Source organism: Chironomus tepperi, unplaced genomic scaffold, assembly GCF_022539635.2.
Source record: "Chironomus tepperi strain 1889 unplaced genomic scaffold, CSIRO-AGI_Ctep_v1 contig_298, whole genome shotgun sequence".
Taxonomy (NCBI): domain Eukaryota; kingdom Metazoa; phylum Arthropoda; class Insecta; order Diptera; family Chironomidae; genus Chironomus; species Chironomus tepperi.
Genome location: NW_027226420.1, coordinates 2,661,549 through 2,680,982, shown reverse-complemented (window position 1 = coordinate 2,680,982; position 19,434 = coordinate 2,661,549). Strand labels below are relative to the sequence as shown.

Sequence of the window (19,434 nt, the reverse complement as noted above, 5' to 3'; positions counted from 1 at the left end):
TTTTTCAATTTTACTCACATTTATTTTTCTCATTTTTCAGGAATTTACATTAAAATTAAAATTCTTTGGTCAAGTTTTTTTTCTCACAATTTGAATGTTTTCTTGTCTATTGTATCACATTTAATTTAATGTTTCAATGCTTCAAACTTGAATTGTTGAATGTTTTCTTGTTCAACTTGTAATTTTGAATGTTTTCTTGTTCAACTTAAAATGTTGAATGTTTTATTGTTGATTGTTTCACAAATCATTGATAAAAGCTTCTTAAAACATTGGATATGAATGAATAAATAAATCTCTTATTTACAGAATTGAAATAACTTCCTTAAAATTGATGCATTTCTGTCATATTTCCATAATAATTCAATGTTGATTGATAAGTTTACGTATTGTTGATTAGTTGGGGGATGGAGAACCGCTAGAATGAAAAACATTGGGAGAAAACATTAACGGATAAAAATTGAAATGAATTTAGTAAAACAAGAATTTCGTGCTTTTTTGTAAGTTTGAATTGAGAGCTTTTGGGATTTGAATTTTGAACCGTTGAAGCTTTTGATTGAATATTTTATTCTGTTTTGTAAGGGAATTTGGAAGTTAATTATATTAGATGGATTATCGATATTGATTGAGCTAGATTTGGCAAGAATCATACTCAATATTAAATTTTGTTTTTCTTTCAAGATTTTGAATTTAAATATGGAATTTTGAAGAGTTTTAAATCAAAAATTGAATTTTTTGTGATTTTTTGAGAAAATTTGAAGATTTTGACAGATTGTTGGAATCAAATCAAAATTTCAATTTCAGGTTTAAACCTCAATTTTGTAATCAGACTCTTAATTAGCTCGAGCAACACAATTGCTATTGAAAAGTTTGTCTTATTGTGCTGTTCGGATCGAAATCCAACAACAACATCATCAAAATCATCCACATCCCATTTTCAACAACTTTAAAGCACATTTCCTTCATAATCCTTCCCAACCATATTTCATCAACACCTGCTCTAATTAATATTACAACCAAAAGCTCACAATCCTTAAGACATTTTCACAGGAATTCATTAATTGCCTTCTTATTTCTTTCCTCATCAAACAAACTTAAAAGGAACAACCTTTTCCATATTTTCTAATAATAATAAAAATTTCATAGCAACACATAATCTAATTAAGACACAAAAAATACCTTTCTATCTCTCGGAAGTTTCAATGTCGTGGATCGTTTAAATGAAAAATTAAGTGAAGTCTTCCTCGTCAATCTCTCGCTCATTTTTCTCGGCCAGCTGATTTTGTCGGCGTATTTGAGAGACGGCGTATCTAAGACTTATTGAAATGAGAAACAAATGGACACATTTAGTTGGACGATTAAGGGATGAATGGTTGGGTACAAATGAGTATGAGAAAAAAATTTAGCCCGAGCAGCACAATGGAGTTGGGAGGGCGATGCTAGGTCGCAAGGGCATGGATGTAGCCTATAAGGCGTCGCTACAGTCTATACGGCGTCGCTGCAGTCAATAGGGCATCGCTTCAAACTATAGGGCGTCACTTTAGTCTTTAGAGCGACGCTACAGTCTATAGGGCATCGCTACAGTCTATAGAGCTTCACTACAGTCTGAAGACGGCGCTACAGTCTATAGAACGTCGCTACAGTCTATAGAGCGTCGCTACAGTCTATAGGGCGTCGCTACGTCTTATAGGGCGTCGCTACGTCTTAAAGATCGTCGCTACGTCTTATAGGGCATCGCTACAGTCTATAGGACGTCGCAACAGTCTATAGGGCATCGCTACAGTCTATAGAGCTTCACTTCAGTCTGAAGGGCGTCGCTACAGTATATAGAACGTCGCTACAGTCTATAGAGCTTCACTACAGTCTGAAGGGCGTCGCTACAGTCTATAGGACGTCTATGGGGCGTCGCTACGTCGCCTTGTTTACGGCAAGACGTTAGTGTGATCTGTCGGCTTCATGACGACTGATTGCAGCCTCATCCACATTGTGCTACTCAGGAAAGTAAGTATAAATATTGTTAGGTTGAATGAATAGATGAGTAAAGTAACAAAAGGTTAAAAATAACAATTAGAAAATAAGGGGAAGAGATTATTATTTACTGTAATTGGAATTGAGAGATAAATTTGTTCATGCTAGAAAGAAGTCAAACTGTTTATTACTTAATTATTTTGGCGCAGAAGATATAAAAGACTAACATCAGTTATGAATTAAAATACAGATATAGAAAGAAGGGGGAAGTCTAGGAGAACCGTAGAATTTCAATTTGTTTTTAGGGTATAGATAAACCTTTACGTACGCCAAAGTATTACTAAGTGTGTATTTTCTGACAAGACGCCAACCACCTTTAATGATAATTTTTAATAAATAAATATAAAAGTGTAGATTTTAATGTCTGTAAGTTCTGGTGCCTCTTCAAAAAGTAAAATATATAATGATCAGCATATTCATCTTATTATCCAATTAACATTCATTTAATTCAGCTCAAATGAATTATATTTAATGATAATCACAAACAAATAATCTCAATGTCCATAAACTTACGTGCAGATGGTCCATTTTGTTGTGTAACTTGTATCATTCCAAACACGACAGCTGCTAAGGAGCTATGACTTGATGTTTGTCTTGTCAGTGAATTTGGCGTTGGTGTACGAGCCATAGGAATTCCGGCCGGATATATTGTTGGCGATGCAAGACGACTGACAGACTCATTCTTGCCCAAAACCCAATATGTAAACATGATGCCTTTGCCTTTGACATTGATTTCGCCACGTGGTACACAAGTAAATCCGTTGTTGCGTAACAATATTGCTGTATGTTCAGGTACTTGTATCTTCCAAATCTCACCGGTTGAATCCATTCGAGATGCTACGTTGACTGGAAATGAGATGAAGGTTGACAGGTAATTAATCAATGATTTCTTGGGAATAAAGAGTTAATTTGGGTATATTCAGCTATCCTGTCTACTCACCAGTATTCCCCCAAATATCAAAGATGGGCTTTCGAGCTCCAATAACGCCACTCACAAGTGGACCAGATGAGATTCCAACACGCAATTGAAACGTGTTGAATGCGTCCATATTTACTTCTTGTAATTTTTGTCGCATTGCCATCGCAAATTCCACTAGATCACATACAATGTCTTCATCCGTTCCGCCTATTTCCGCTCGATGTTTTGGATTTAATCCTGATGCTGCCATATATGTTCTGAATATAAAGAAGGAATATGAGAAAGGATGTGCCATGAATTAATTAAGAACGACTTACTGTCCAACAGTTTTAATCTTCTCGACTGTTGCAAATCTCGGCTCATCCAGCAATGCATCAAAGTCACAAATTATCTCGTTCAACACTCGTATACATGCTTTACCGTTCTCAACATCCTCTGAATAAAAATCTTTAAAATTGGGTATGCTTGCGAACATAACGCCACACAGGTCATGACTCTTGGAATAAATGTCATCAGACATTTCATGTGATAAATAAAACGACGCGACATGCTCGGGTAAGATATTTTTTATTAATAAATCATTAAGGTGACGATTTGATTTCATATTTGATAATTCACGCTCAGCTTCTTCTTTCCATATAAAGTCCAGACGTGCTGTGACCTCAACAAGTCGTGCATGATGAATGACCATTGTTAGAAATGCCAATAATAGAATCACCATTTGTGTTGGTAATGTAATTCCAACTTGAATATCTTGATCTTCATCATATTTATTGAATATATCAGGATAGACAGCGAGTATGAGGAAGCAAAATATTGACACTAAGCCAACGGCTAATTGCATTTTGACAAGATAATAGAGTTTTAGTGCTGTAGCGAGTGCAATGAGACATAAAGCCCATGAGAATACGACATATTCTGGATGAATACAGGACGGTTGATTCTTAATTGCATCACATTCAAGACATCCAATCGTATCATTGCTGTATAATTCAATAGTTGCATTGCTTTCAATCATTTTTGTGGTTTCATTGAAAAAAACCGCAAATAAGTCAGTAAATATTTTAGGTTTTGCATCAGGAAAGCACATAATGAGTGCTATGGAACTTGCGGCTGACATTAATGTAACAGCAACAGCCACAAAAATTGTACGACGATTTCTATCATGAACAAGTGATGCTGATAATTCTTGCAGACAAAGATATAATCCACGAAATTCTTCAGCCATGACGAGAACGCAACCAGCGGAAATGATGCAGGTAGTCACGATAAGCGTAATTGTGAGGTAAAAACAGCGTGGTATTATCACAAATTGGCACATCACAATAAAAATCCATACAATAAACATGCACAGCATATTGGATCGAAACATATCCTCGCGCAATTGACAGAAGCATACCTCCTGTAGCGGTTCCTTAAATTTCAACGTCCATGGATTTAAATATTCCTCACGCATCTGCTTATTTGAATTAATTTGAATATTTTGATCGATTAACTCCCCAACCTCCTCGGGTACGACCGACAATGAATCAAATTCTTCGGTATTCTCGACGTTTTCTGGCGATTGAATTACAGTCTTTAACTGTGAATAATTAAGACATAATTAATATTTTGTCTTGAATTAATTAACAAATTTTTCTTACATTCTGAAAAGGAATTTCCGGAATCCAATTTGTCTGCTCATCTTCTTTCATCGTTGTTCGAGAAGTTTGTTTCGACAGTAAACTTTCTTTATTTTCACTCGATTGCCTCCGTATTTGTTGAGAATCTTTGTGCATTAAGCGACTCCGTCTCACCCGTAACGGATCGCTACGCTTTATTAAATGTGTCTTTATGTTCATCATTTTTAAATGATTATCGCGTGATTCTCCATCACCCGGCTCAACATCATAAGCATTATTAAGACATTTAAGAGTCGCATCACTTATATGTACGCGACCTGGTATGCCGCCACTTTCCATGTGATTTGCAATTATCACATCATTCGACCACACATCAAAATGCCACTTTTTATCACCCAAAACGCCACACATAACACTTCCACTATGTATGCCAATTCGCATGTCTAAATCTTGTACATTTGTACTATTGCGGACATCTTTAATTGCCTTAATCATAAATAGACCCGTCTCGACACAACATATTGCATGATCTGGACGAGACTTCCAACTTTGTTGATCAAACATGGATATGCAGTAGTAACAATCACCGAGTAGCTTGATACGAAGACAATGATTGTCCTAAAATAATAATAAGGAGTAGCTGTATCATTTTCTAAAAATATTAATCATCAATTCATGCATGAAACTTAATAAAAGATATTAATCTTGATGCTACTTCATGCGGAACTAATCATATCCTAAAGAAAATGTCGATTCCTCACCTCAGCAATTTTATCAAATCTCGCAAATAAATCATTCAAAATTTTAACAAGCTGTTGTGCTGATACGGTACTGGCAAGTTGTGTAAATCCTTTAATATCAGCAAAAAGAATGCTCACATTATCCATATGATAAATGTACAGTTTTTTAAATTGTGTATCTGCCTCGTTTGGTGTTTTGTACATCTCCTTTCTTATGTCATTGTTGACGAACATTGGAAGTACTAAAAATATATAATAAATTTCATTATGTTCTTCCTTTTTTGTGTCTGTATTAGCTTTTGTTGAGGAATTAAGTTTGGCAAGTTGTATTTAGCTTAAAGCTTCATTTTAAATTAAGGATTAGTGTCAAAAATACGTAAAAAGGTTTGATGCTGTTGCCTTTGTGTGCTTTCATACTATAGAGTTGGGGTATTTAGGAGAAGACTTCCTGTTTGTGAAGTGTGCAGTTTGAGTTTGAATGTCAAGGATCGAGGATATGAAGTAATCACTTCCGATTTGCTTTGATCTGACTATTGCTGGAAGTATTTTTGGATATTGATAGATTCAATCCTAAATTTGGACTATTTAGGCATGGAAAAAATTGAGTCTATGATCCAGTTATCATCCTCTCCCTAGAAAACGTAGAAGGCATAAACGAGCAGCACAACATAAAAGTTTTGGCACCTTTAATTCGTGGTAAAACAACAAAAATCTTAAAGTTGCCCTGACAGCTGTTTTGAATCTAACAAACGGCTTCATACCCGAAAATACCATACATCATAGTCAGCTCCAAGGCGACTTGACTCTAGTGTAGGGTCTGATTTAATCGAATTCAGCGTAAAATCAGCGTCAAATTGGTCTGAGATCGGATTTTCAACCTTTTATACGCCGAGTACCTTAAGGTACATTAGACCGGCCACAACATGCAGCTCGAGATACTCTTACATTTCCCATCTATCTCCAACATAAAAGCAAGTCATTTACCAAATTATATCCATCATTTACGTTAAAAATAAAGCTTAAAGCACAAAAGTCATTCAGAAAACCTTAAAAATTTTCTACAGGCTGTCGATTTACAATTCTGAGAACAATTTGCGTATAAAAATAAGCTTCTTCCAACATCCAACATTTAAATGTCAATCATCATACTTACTGGAATCAAGAAGCCTCTGAGTTTTTTGATATTCCTTCTCCGATTCCTTTTTATGCTCCATCGCTTTATGTGTTTCAATAAATGCCAATCGTTGACCCCGATCTGTCAAATATTTTGTATACATTCCAGCAAAATTGACGGCTATGTAAAGTAGGGAATTTGCGACCATTTGTCTGATGACGCACGTTGAGTTTGTATGCAATTCATCATCTTTTGATTGCTGCAATTTAGCAATGGTCGTTATAATGATATGAGTTGTTGCTGTTAATGTCCCTCCAGCGACACACCATTTGAGAGGTAATGGAAGCATAGCATATGGCACGAAAAGTATGAACAGAATATACCAAACTAAATATTCACGTTCGGCAAAGCCAATTCCATCGCCAACGAATCCTGTGAACATTTAGTGACAAATTTTGTCTGAATTTTTCAAAGCTATTAAGCCATTAATATCGTTACCTTGTAATGTTAGCAACAGCCATGTACATACGGCAGCCCAATGCAAATAATTATTGGCAAAGCATCTCCATAAGCCTAACGAACATATTCCCAAATTGGCAAGGACACAAAATATTGACCATATAGTTGCACTTATCGGTATACTCTGTGGTAAAATAATTCAATCAACTTAGGTATTTAAAAATAGTATGAAGGAGGTTATGGCTTGTGATTTTTGTGGGGAAATGGCTGCTGTGATTGGGAATTGAGGGATGATTTCTCGAAAATTGTGAAAATAGCTTCTTTAATTACTTCCAAGCATCCCTAAAGGCACATGACGTAGAAGTGGACGACAATCTGATCTCTGGACGACTTGACTCTGGTCTGAAGCTGGATTTCATCGAATCTGGCCTTAAATCAGAGCAGAGCTCGACGTATACTCGAATTTTGAAAGGAAAAGTCAACTTCTAGCTCTGAATCAGAGTCTCACTGACTGGGGACCAGATTCTCGTTCATTTCTACATCATGTGCTTCCCAGGCATATTAATCACAGCACCCGATTTCCCCATGCACTCCCAACCAAAACCACCTCCCATTCAAAATTAAATCAAAAATTTTCCATCAACACATACGTCATCTTGTTGCTGAAAAATCCACACGACAGCGAGTACAAGCTTTAAAACCAAATCAACAGCATTCACAATAATTAATGACTTTTGTCTCTGTCGATGTGAGTACGTCAGATAACTTCGTTCTAATGATACAGCTCTGAAATTTAATAAGAATAAGCTGTCAGTTCCTTTAGAATTTAAAGTCTTAATCAAATTTACCGAAATGAGTTTGTTAAGGATGGACATAAAATGCCGCGAACAACATTTCCTTTTTTAAATGCTGCATATGTATTGTTTGAGAATGGCATCGAGACACGATGCTCATAATGTGTTGTACTTAATGGACGTATTGATGCAGAAGATCGTCGCCGTGGAACTTTATTGTTATTTTCTATTTCCGTATCGATTACATTGACACTTATCGTACTGCCGGTCATGTGTGCAAAATTAAGTGTGTCTCTTCCATTACCCATTCCATCTCGATTTGGCGCTAAATTATGTTCTTTAAAGTTTAGTTGAAGTTCACCAAGCTTGGGTCTGGAAAGAGAAAAATATTTAATTTGAGATAATTACTCAGCTGTTCTACGAACATAAGATGAAGGTCAGTGAGCATATGAGAAAATTTAATTAAGCTTGAGAGCAGCAACCTTTTCCCATTCCAACAACATTTTTTATTGTGTTTAATAAGTGCAGAAAATTATTCTTTATCAACATTGTGTAATGTATGCATAGACATGAGTATAATGAGAAGAGAATGAAAATGATTTAATTTATAGAAATAAGAAGAATTAGAGACGCATAATTGGTGCAGGGATGTAGCTATGTTGATTGGCATCCCTAATAGGTCAAGAGCTTTGTGGCATCCAGCCAAAATGCCTAATTGATTCAGAAAGGCAACTATGGTACCTAAATGTGCTTTCTTTGCCAGCTAAAGAAATGCATACACTGAATGTGATATCCCATAAAGCAGATGAACGGATGGTATGAATGGAACCAAGTGGGTTGATTGACAGTGAACCCAATAGCACAAAATCGGTTAATCGATCCAAAAATCATGCACTAGGTCGGAGTGATGCTGGCTTGGTGCTGAATTCGGTTTAAATTCGTATCGTTAGAATGAGTCTGGCATCACGCTGGTCTGGGACAAAATTGTTGATCAATCAAACGAATTGAACTATTCTGGTGGATTTTAACGAAAGATGTATGTAGGGTCAACCCTCCCTTCTCTTCTTTGCCCTCCCCTTTCCCCCTTTCCTTGGTTCAAAATGACCAAAAATACGTTAGAGCCAGACATCAACTGTACATTAACTTGCAATCAATTACTTATAACGTATTTTTGTCCAATCGGGGATTACTCCCATGCATCTGTATAGACATTATTTCAATATACATTAATCATATGCTTTCTCGATACCGGGACCGGGAAATCCTGAAAAGCTTCCGGGAAAGCATAATTAATCAGATGAGTTTAAAGGTGACTAGACTATAATTAATTGAAATGCCGAATTAGTCTTCAAATTATGTTGAATAGTCATTAGAATTCATAAAAAATTAGATCAATTTTGACTCGTGCAGCTAGTTTGAAATGGAAATTTGCATAAATTCGTATCAAAAATTCAAAATTCACATATAATTCATTTGCAACTTGATTTTACCAATCTGATGATGTGTATGAACACATTTAGATGATGAATTTATTCAAAATATCTGAATTTTCATATCAAAAAATACATGAAAATATGGAAAAATGACATAAACATTTTTGTGAATCTATCAAGTTAAATCCTTTTGATAGTTGTTATCATTTGCATTCACAATCCAGATCAACAGGGAATCTGAATGATGATTCAAATGAAATGTAGGATAACAGTCACGAACGTCAAGTATGATGACAGTAAAAAATAGGTCAATAAATAATAATTTCAGAACCAAAATATTTATTTTTGCGGAACTTGTTTATAGACATTTTGATGAATTTTCACCTAAATTAATCACAGCTCAGTCAGACTAATTGAATCACAAACAATGCCCCTACTTCTTACACACAATTTTGTAAGCATTGAGATCGTCGTATTTCATCATTATTTTCACTTCCATTGAACGATTTAACCTTTTTTTTTATATATCTAAATCTAATTTTAGCTCTAATTTACTAGATTGAAAATTATGTTAACACATAGTGTGTTGGATCTAGACATATATGCTGTATATAATGTAAATAATGCAATTATTTGAATAAAGAACGTAGCAAAAAAAACATAAAATTAAATTCCAAAAGGTTCGATATAATCAACGATCTAGAAAATGTTTGGAAAACAATGAAGCTTTATGCTTGGTTTATTAAATTTTGTTGCGAGAGAAAAATAATCAATTCTGATATAATTAAATTAATGAATAGCATACGAAACTGTCTGTTAATGAGTTTATTATAATTCAAATGCATCAGTAATTAATATTTCATTTATTGCAGCTTTTTGAAGCCATCATTTTATATTCAGGAAGTAGAAAATGCATGGAAGTTAAACGTGATGCTTATTATCCGAGAGATAGAAATGAAGAAGGCTCCGCTAAACATCTTTTATTAATACCAAATAGAAGCCTCCTCCGTTTGGCTGGTATATGGACGACAATGAGCACCATTGACGCTTTTTGTCGGAGCCTTCACCATTCTTGACGCTCAGATTAGAGAGCAGAATTGGGATTGATCTGATAAGGATGTTCAAAATGAGCATTATCATGACTTTGAGGATTTTTACAACATCAAAACAGAGTCATTAGCTTATGCCCTGGAGATCCTCTTTATGAATTTCTTATTTGTCATGTTTATGGGGTTCTTTACTTGTTGTGTAACATAAAAATTCTTATTTTTCGCGGCACTTCTTAGTGGTAAGCTTTACGGATTACGGTTCATTTTTAGCGGCACATTGGTCACACATCCCGCTGCACAGAGGCTGCCCACGACTGGTTTAATACCAATTCATCTCCATTTTTGGAATTTCGGAAGCATTACATAACATGTGATTGTCCCTTTAGTTGCTTTATACTCCCGTTCCAAAAATCTTTTTGAACGTTCTCTTATTTAATGTTCTTTTGATAATCATTTGACCTAAATACCATAAAATTTGATTATGCACAGTTTCAAACGACGTAATACAGATCATCTGATGTCAATTTAGCTCCCGGAAGTAATGAAAATAAATGTCAAATGTAAATATATCTAATTAGCAAACTAATCGAAATCTTATACCCTAGCAGGCACAGAGACAGCTTTTAGGTACTGTGTTGGTATTTCTGTAACATAAAAGCATGCTCTTTGCCTATTAGGGATAGGCATTTTGTATTTTAAACCGAAAGGAAGATTTTGACATTTATTTAAAAATGCCAATCTCAATTACATAAATGACCAGATTTTATATTAAAGCATAAGTTCAACATTGAGCATCTCCGAGTGACACAAAGTCAAGTTAGGGATCTTGAAGGCCTTAAAAGGCTTGTTTTAAGGAACTGAAAGCTACATGCTGTAGAAAGAGCCAAAAATCCGACTCCAGACAAGCAAGACTCTAGCTTAAAGCCAGATAAGGTCACAAGCTAGCTTCAAGTCAGCCTGAGGCTGGGTTTTCGCCCATTTCTACATCCTTTGCTTCTACATCGAGTACATTCAGAACCCAAATAGTCTCTAAACATCCTTTCGCCTCCAAAAACTGTCAAACTGATCCTCCTATAACTCGGCATCCCATCTTTGACTGTAAATAGATACAAAATGAGGGATGAAGTTGGTCGAACATAAAAATACCCATTTTCCATTAATAAATTAATGAATTTTGAAACCACAATTTTTTTTTTCATTATTTTCCAACTCATTAAATGAGTCAATAATAGCGAAAAAAAATATATAAATCTCGGCTGAATGGTCGATGAATGAATTTTTGTGAAGCATTTTAATTTATTTTTAGAATCGACTTTGATTTGAAAATTGACTTAGGATTGACTTCTGGAAAATGGATTGAATTGATAGCTTGAATAAACTCAATTTAAACAGATTTTAATTTCGAACCTCAAAATAAGGAAGTAGTCACTAATAAAAGACTATCACAGAATCCAAATGCATGCAAACCAAACATCCATTTTGATGCTTTTTTGAAGCTTCTTCCTTGATTTAAGTGAATAATTGTAAATGTGAAATTGCTCGTGGCTTGTTGTTTTAAGACAAAACATTGTTGACCTTTCAAAGAACATCGAATATGTAAAATATGAAGGAACAATTTCTTCTAATTTGTATCATCTGACATTATGTTTACTTTTCTGAATAAGATGCCTTATAGTAACTAACTTTAAAACAAATATTATTGATAAAAATGGAACTGCTGGAAAAACATAATCATTCATCAAGAGGCTGGTCAATTATTGAATGATTTCGGAAGGTCTAAGGCGTAGAATTGATCGAAAATACAGCCTCAGGCCAGCATGACTATGACATCAATTCAGATTCGATGAAATCCAGTTTCAGGCAAGTATTAGGTTGACTTGACGCTGATTTTTCGATCATATCTACGTCGTGTGCTTCCAGGAAACACTTTAAGGATGATTGGAGAGGCGAAATTCAAAAAGTTGATTTTTTAAGCTGCATAAAAATTGAGGAAACGACTCTTTCTCTTCTCTTCAATTGGAACGCTTTGTAATAGAGTCATGAACTAAAATTTGTAGTCTGCAAGACATTGTAACCGTTCCCCAACCCTCCCCCCTTCCTTACTAATTTTATACCATTTTGTATATTCTTAACATTCCTTATCCGACCTATGAATTGAAGTTCCGACCTTTGTATTGAAGTAAATAAAGGATTATTATTATTATTCTAACATTCCTTGAACGGTTCCTGCAAATAAATTCTTTGAAAAAGTTCTTAAATTTCTTTAAATGAAAAGATTCATGATTCAAGAATTAAAATCATGCAATATGAACAAGCTACCCCTAAATAAATTATTAAACACTTTAAAAATTCATTCAAATTAAAAAGACTTTTTATCACAATTCTTCTTTCCTCAAAGGAAATAAAAGTATATTAAATTGAAAAAGTTTGCGAAAACTCATTAATTTTTCTTAAAAAAAATGTCGTCAAAAATTACGATTCCGATTTTGTCAGTGACATGCTAATAATATCAATTGAAAAACTTATTCAGCATATTCAATTTTAGATTTAAATCCTCAAAAGTACACAAATTATTAAGTCCCGAGAATAATTACTCAAAAGTTTAATTCATCAATAAACATTTGACATCTATTATCAGCATTAAATTTCCAATTAAAAACTTTCATACAAAATTAAAAACCCCTCTTGCATGTCGACAACATGAATTCAATCCCGTGAGAACACGAATCGTACATAAATTAATGATATTTTTTATTTTAAAACTTCATCTGTGCAACTCATATCCACAGGCAATTGGTTTGTATGTGCGGGGTTTATTTGAATGTTAATTAAATTCAATAACAAAAATTTTATTACGAGTTGATATAAATATTGAAATTTTGTGGGGAGTGTTTATGAGTTAGGTACAATATTCTATGGATAAATCCATGACAACCAGCTTGGATTTCGTTCATTTGTTACGTAACCGTTCATTTGTCCGTATCAAAATGTTTGAAGCGTAACAAAATCAAGATATCCACCCCCTCCTCTAACATCATTATGGAATAGAAGAACGATCATTGAAACTGCACCAGATAAAGGAAAAGGAGCCAAAGAATCTATGTTTCACGGGAAGTCAAAGCAAATTATAGCAAAGAAGTGGGTAGAGTGGAAGTCAAACTTCTATCCTTTATCCACTCTGCAGAAAGACAGTAGACTCAATTGTATACCCCTCTCTAAATTTTTGGGTTCAATTTACTACGACTCTGAGCATGGACCAGGCACTGTTCATAAAAATTGTAAATTTTATGATTTTCTCACGCTTTATAGTCTATAATAGATGTTGGATATATTTGAAATTCAGTCTAGGTTCAGAACTGTCCACTAGCGTAGTCCAAAAGTTTGGCAGTCGGATTTGAATGAAATCTTAAAATTTAGTGGACGGTTTCTCGATCAGCACTGTCAAATTAATGAATTTTGTTCAAAATGAGGGATCTCATCCCCAAACCAAACAATCCAACCCCTCCTGTCTTCTCCAGAATGCGCTCTTTCTCCTGAAACTATCACTCCTAGTTTGACAATCCTGCTACATCACCTGATTATGCTTTCATGTGTACAAGCCTAAAAATGACAATTGACATAACTTGCGTACCGCCCCACAATCGAATTGCGAATAATGAAGTCAAAAAGTATCATAACAAATTTAATAAAGCATATTATTACTAATATAATTATCAAGAGTTGATTCTTCTTCATCTCATTAAGTTTTCTATCTATATAGACATCGCATTCCCACCGAGATTGAAAATATACTCACCGCAATAAACTCTTCTCAGTGATTCCATCTTCTTCGTCGTTCTCCATCGTTATTATAAAACTTTTATTTTGTGTGCTGTTGTTGCTGCTGCCTGTTTATATCTGATCTGAAAAGTTTACCAACAGCGCTTCAGCTGAAGCTGCCTTTTATTTAGTATCAATGTAAATTTCACATTAACAACTTTTTAATTGTAAGTTTTTTTTATTTTATCTATTCACTCTGTAACTTTGTTTAATTAAATAGCTGTATTGAATCTTGCTGTGCTGTGAACATAACCATGAGATACATTCTCATCTTGTTTTACACTTTTTTTAACAGTTTTTCTTCTCAAATTGTAAGCTTTTCATGTTCACTCTTTTTTTTTAATCCATGACAACTTTTGATCGTCAACTTTAATATATTATTTTATGTCACTACACATAATCCACAATGTCTTGAATAAACTATGCTTAATGCTACATTGTCATGCTCCTATGAATTATTAATGGAAAGGTTAAATTATTATTTTTATTTTGTGATTTTTAAGGTTATGATTATTAAAAACTTAGTTAGAAGCACTTTATCTTGGAATACTGACGAAATTCGAAGTTAGATAGTTAGCCTAAGCCACACTAAGTTGGAGATGGATTCCGAACACTATGGCAGGGGATTCCAAATTCCTTTACCATTTGGATTCCAAATTGCTGCCAAATGGAGCATTGTGTCGTTCGAAAAGACTTTTACCGACCCAATTTTACCAAATTTTAGTAATACGCCCCGTGTAGTTTCAAAGTGACTCCAAAATGAAGCCTTGTGTCGCACGTGAAACCTCTCTCAACATTCTTATCACAAATTTCCAATTTTAAATTGGTAAACTCTTCTGAAGCTTCACTTGAAAAACCAAAAAATATAAAGTTTAATCAAAACTTCTGCCAACATCAATCAATATTTTGATAAGTGACCTTCTCGACAGAACAAATTATTATTATTTTAGGATCTTCAAACAGAAAACTCAAAAGAAACAAGAAAATCTCTGTAAACTTGAAATGAGCATCGTAATAAAACTGTAAAGCAAATCTTTTACAAGGATTTAATAATTTACACAAAGAGTAAGGCACACTGTAAGGCAAGCTTACATTATCATAATTGCTACATTGTTATTACTAATAATAAATGCCGAGATGCCAAACAAAATCAAAACTTTCACTGAACTGTTTACAAATTATTCGAATTTAAAAAGTTTTTTTGTTTGTGTTGAAGCCTTACTGTGTTGTACTAGTTAATTATTGTACTGACAAAGGCTTAATACTCTGTGGTTAATTATATAAATTTCTAAATTTATAAAAAATTCATAAAAAAGTTCTATCAAAGCCAAAAAAAGTTTAAAGTAATTAAAAAATTTGCGAGTATTTAAGCAGATCGGGATGGGATTTGTTGTCAAAAATGTGGCATAATCATTTTAGGAAGGATTGTGAATGATTTGGATTGTTGTCATTGTCAAGGTGAGTATTAAGTGTTGTATTGCTGTTTTTTATTGTTAGTTGAAGTGGCTCGGTGGGGGAATGGTTAAGTCCTTCGGTATTTCACTGTAACACCGACACTGCGGTCATGGGTTCGAGACTCGGCAGGAGAAGTTCATCATTGTCCTTTTTCGAATCATATGAGCTAGAAATGTGGCTCATAGTCTTCATCTCTAAACTAGAGGAAGAAATGCCACCAAAAAAGTGCTTCTGATCCCACTACGAACTGTAGTAATACTTAATGAAGTAGGTCTTTTAAGCCTTCATTTGGCAAAGAATTATTAGACGCGACACATCTAAGTCCCAGCTCTGGAACTCAAAGTTCTGAATATCTAAAGGCATTTTTTGTAGTATTCCGAACAACACAAATAATTCAATGATTTTTTGAAGTTAATTGTCCAAAAATAAGCTAATATCCTTAAGCCAATCCAAATCCTCAAATGATACTTCCAGGAATACTCCAATAAATATTAAAATTCTTCCCAGTCTATTACTATTCATCCACAAAAAAGGTAACAGAAATCAAGGCACGAGACACAACCAAACGACCGGTTGTATCTTAATAAACATAAAGTTCATCTTCGTATTTACAATGAACTTGTCACTCCAAAAATATTCAAGAGCAAAGTAAAGTAAATTCATTTTCTTCTTGAAATCGTTTAAAAAATCGCAAGATGATAAAAGGGAAAGTCAAAAGAAAAAGTTACTGCATGCTGATAAGAGAGATTGGAGAAAAAAATATGAAAATATTTCCTCGTGCTTATTTGACTTAAACAAGTCACAAAATAAATAAATAAATACTTCATTACGCGTACATTCTTTATCGTACTCTTCAGAGAAGTGGAATAATTTTTTTATTAGAAGAATTTTGAGACAGTGTAAGTACCAAATATATATGCATAGCAGGAATGAATGAGAGATATAAGGTCACAAATGTTTATTCGGCTTAAGAGGCTGTACGGTTGTGATGTATTGTCATTTTGGAAAGGGGAAAGAGAGAGTGAGATGTAATTTATGGAATATTACATAGCGAGAGGGAACCAGAAGGAGTGTTGAGGGGGAAGAGGGAGAGAAAAGAGAGGGACGAGGGAGGGACGAGGGAGGGACGAGGGAGGGACGAGGGAGGGACGAGGGAGGGACGATGGAGGGACGAGGGAGGGACGAGGGAGGGATGAAGGGGCATGAGGGTATAGATTGTTGTGGCTTTTTTAAATTCTTCACTTTTTCGAACAGATTCTTCAATTTTTTTTTTTAGGATTAACAAGAGGAGGTATCCTTAAATATTTTGCAACAGGAGAGGGAGACAGTGCCATAGCACTAGGGAGTAGTGCTCCAAGAAAGTAGTTTGACGTTCTGCTACCTTAAAATGACAATTATTTGTGCATATATCAGAATTTGCTCTCTTTTGCAGCCAAACCTTTAAAAACCGTACCTCAATCCATTTGTACGTCACTTCCAAACAAACCCCTTAATACACTTGTTGACTGCCTTCAATTTTTTTTATACAGCATCTAACTGTATTTACAGAAAAAATTTTCTTCTGTGATAAGATAAAGCTTTTTTTATGGTATTTAATTCAGTACGGCCGTATACGGGTAGAAAGAAAGAGATTGGACAGGAAAGATTCTTTGTACATTATGTATCCTGACCCACGTAATCTCTTCGTCTTGTTGCAAAAAAAAAAAAGAAGAAATTTTCATTTCTGTAAGTAATTTTTCATCTATAGAATTTTATTTGCAAATATTTTCATCAATGACGGCGTCTTTGAAAGGCACTGATTTATATTTTTTTGCTAAGAAGATTTCTGACACGTTTTTATCCAAAAATATACATTTCAATTTTTTTCAATTGCTTCATCATTGTTGCTATCGAAATATTTCCTAAGAGTTTCAATTCATCAATAGACTTTTTGAACTTAAGACTTCAATAAATAATTTGACAATGGAATTGATATTGTTGATGAGATTTTTAAGTCAAGATATTAAATTTCTTAGAATTGTTGAATGTTGTAATTGAATTTAGAGATTTGAGGAATGAAATGAACAGTTATAGAATCATGAGTAGTTTTACCCCGGAAAGCACACGGTGGTGAAATGGTCGATAATCTGATTTTAGATTGACTTGACTCTGTTATGAAGTCGGATATCATTGGATATGGTCTATGACCAAAGACACGTTGATTTAGAGTCGGATTTTCAACTTTTTTGATGTTGTGTACCTTCCGGTTTAATTCGCTTCGAGTACACAAGTTAAAGGCAAATTCATTTCCAGGCAATGGCTACGGCACTGCTTAGTCATCAGAAAAATAACAAATAAAATTAATTCGATTAAATTTTCTTGCAGCTTCATGCAATTTAGAAAGTGGAAATTGAATTTTTATGTTAGAAAAATGAAGAAAATCTTGAATTTTCTCAAGAAAAATCGGATTTCCAACTCAAAATAACTTTGTACCAACTCTGACCTTCAAACACTTAAAGAATGATTAATTGACATTCAATTCAATTGCAATCGACTGGATTTTCAAACAAAATATCAAGTTCAACTAACTCTAAAGATTTAAAATGCTAATTTTATTTTCCACGCAAATGATTTAAAAATAGAACTTCCTTTTGAAGTAATCTTATCAGCATCTGTCATCATAAATTCAGTTCCATATCACTTAATGCAGAGAAATTTCATAATATTTAACAATTAAAATTCGACCCGAAAGTTTTCTTTATGAAAAATTATGAAATCAGTAAGCTTAGAATTTTAAAATCTTGTTCCGAGCGACATAAGAGATAATTTGGGCAGTTACATGGATGTCAAATGGAGATGGCTAGCATTTGCTGATGATAAAAGAGATTTAGCGGATTCTTATTCACTTTTGTCTCTCGGATGTCAACCAAACTTCTAAAATTCAATTTAAGAATTTCCTCCCTAAATAATTCATTAATTTAGTGGTGGGCAACCTATGTATCCTATGTACCCTGGCACTTTATTGACCAAATTGTTTAGAAATGCCATGAATCGTATTCCGTTTTTGATTTCGATCAAGACTTCCTATTAAGGTCTGACACAAAAAACAAAAGATTGAGCACCACTGCATTTAAAGCTTTTAATAAAATTTCCAAGAAAAATCCTTGCAAGCTAAATTGAATTCAACTGTCACCCTCAGAAAAATTACTTCCTCTCATCTTCCATTGACGTTAATTTTTTTTTCGTTTTCCGGTTCCAATAAAATATTTATATTCAATTTTCATACATTTTCATGACTTTTCATTCAATCCACGCACTCCAATCACTTTTTTATCATAAATAACGACAGTCTGCTCACTTCCGATTTTTATCCCTTAAAAAAAATCCTCGCGAATTCCAGTTGAATAAATTCTATTTGATGAATATCTAAATATCAATTCAAAGAGGTTTTATATCCAAAATGTACAGCTTAAAGCTGTCACAAACTCTATTTTTATCCAACGGCACGCTTTCAAATCAGTTCCTTTTTTTCCATCCGATCGCGACGACAACAGATGAATAACTGAAGATAAAATTGTGATGATAACATGAAAATCGCTTTTTTTGTTCTGCTCACTTCCGTTGCGAGAAAATGAGATTGAGAGAAAAATTGTTTGCGCTCTGCCATGTGCTTCCGATTCTCTCATTCACCTTACAGACATAGAGTTCATTACAACTAGAGTTTGAGACGACACAAAAAAAATGAACAAGAAATTACTTTAATGGATAAAGTTTGTTTACATATGCTTCATTAAATTAATAATTCATGGATGCTTCATAGATGTATATCATGTAAACAAAGAGCTTTATATTTAATTTGTTAGCTCATGTTTGACGGAAATTTAATGCACAAAGCTCACGGGAAAAGTTTTTCAAGTTTTTAAAAAAATGGGGTTGATTAGGTGTTGCGTCAAGTATTTGATGGGTGAATGTACCCTGGGTCACTGATATACAGGCATATGCTCAACGAGCATTTAAGGTACCTAG

The 19,434-nt window shown here is 34.0% G+C and overlaps 1 protein-coding gene across 5 annotated transcripts; it reads right to left on the bottom strand.

Annotated features, from left to right (window-relative positions):
• Window positions 1-36: 36 nt before the first annotated feature.
• LOC139092290 (adenylyl cyclase 78C-like) lies at window positions 37-18,970 on the bottom strand. 5 transcript variants are annotated; one of them, XM_070642635.1, is made up of 14 exons: window positions 18,695-18,970; window positions 13,952-14,422; window positions 7,728-8,045; window positions 7,530-7,665; window positions 6,919-7,063; window positions 6,460-6,852; window positions 5,328-5,548; window positions 4,588-5,184; window positions 3,262-4,526; window positions 2,966-3,201; window positions 2,539-2,871; window positions 2,294-2,339; window positions 1,177-1,313; window positions 37-415 (listed from the first exon to the last, which is right to left on the bottom strand). In XM_070642635.1, the coding sequence occupies exons 2-13, from the start codon at window positions 13,996-13,998 to the stop codon at window positions 1,226-1,228; spliced, it is 3,825 nt and encodes a 1,274-aa protein (XP_070498736.1). In that variant the 5' UTR covers window positions 13,999-14,422; window positions 18,695-18,970; the 3' UTR covers window positions 37-415; window positions 1,177-1,225. The 5 variants fall into 5 exon arrangements, with proteins under 5 accessions (XP_070498736.1, XP_070498733.1, XP_070498732.1 ...); XM_070642632.1 differs by lacking the exon at window positions 2,294-2,339 and having other exon boundaries at window positions 18,617-18,970; XM_070642631.1 differs by lacking the exon at window positions 2,294-2,339.
• Window positions 18,971-19,434: the final 464 nt, after the last annotated feature.

Bases quoted from the DNA above. Each gene is read 5' to 3' on its own strand.
- LOC139092290 (XM_070642632.1), bottom strand. From the start codon at position 13,998: ATGGAGAACGACGAAGAAGATGGAATCACTGAGAAGAGTTTATTGCG. The intron at 8,046-13,951 runs GTGAGTATATTT...TTCTCTTTCCAG, and splicing joins ACTGAGAAGAGTTTATTGCG to ACCCAAGCTTGGTGAACTTC. The intron at 4,527-4,587 runs GTAAGAAAAATT...AATTATTCACAG, and splicing joins CGGAAATTCCTTTTCAGAAT to TTAAAGACTGTAATTCAATC.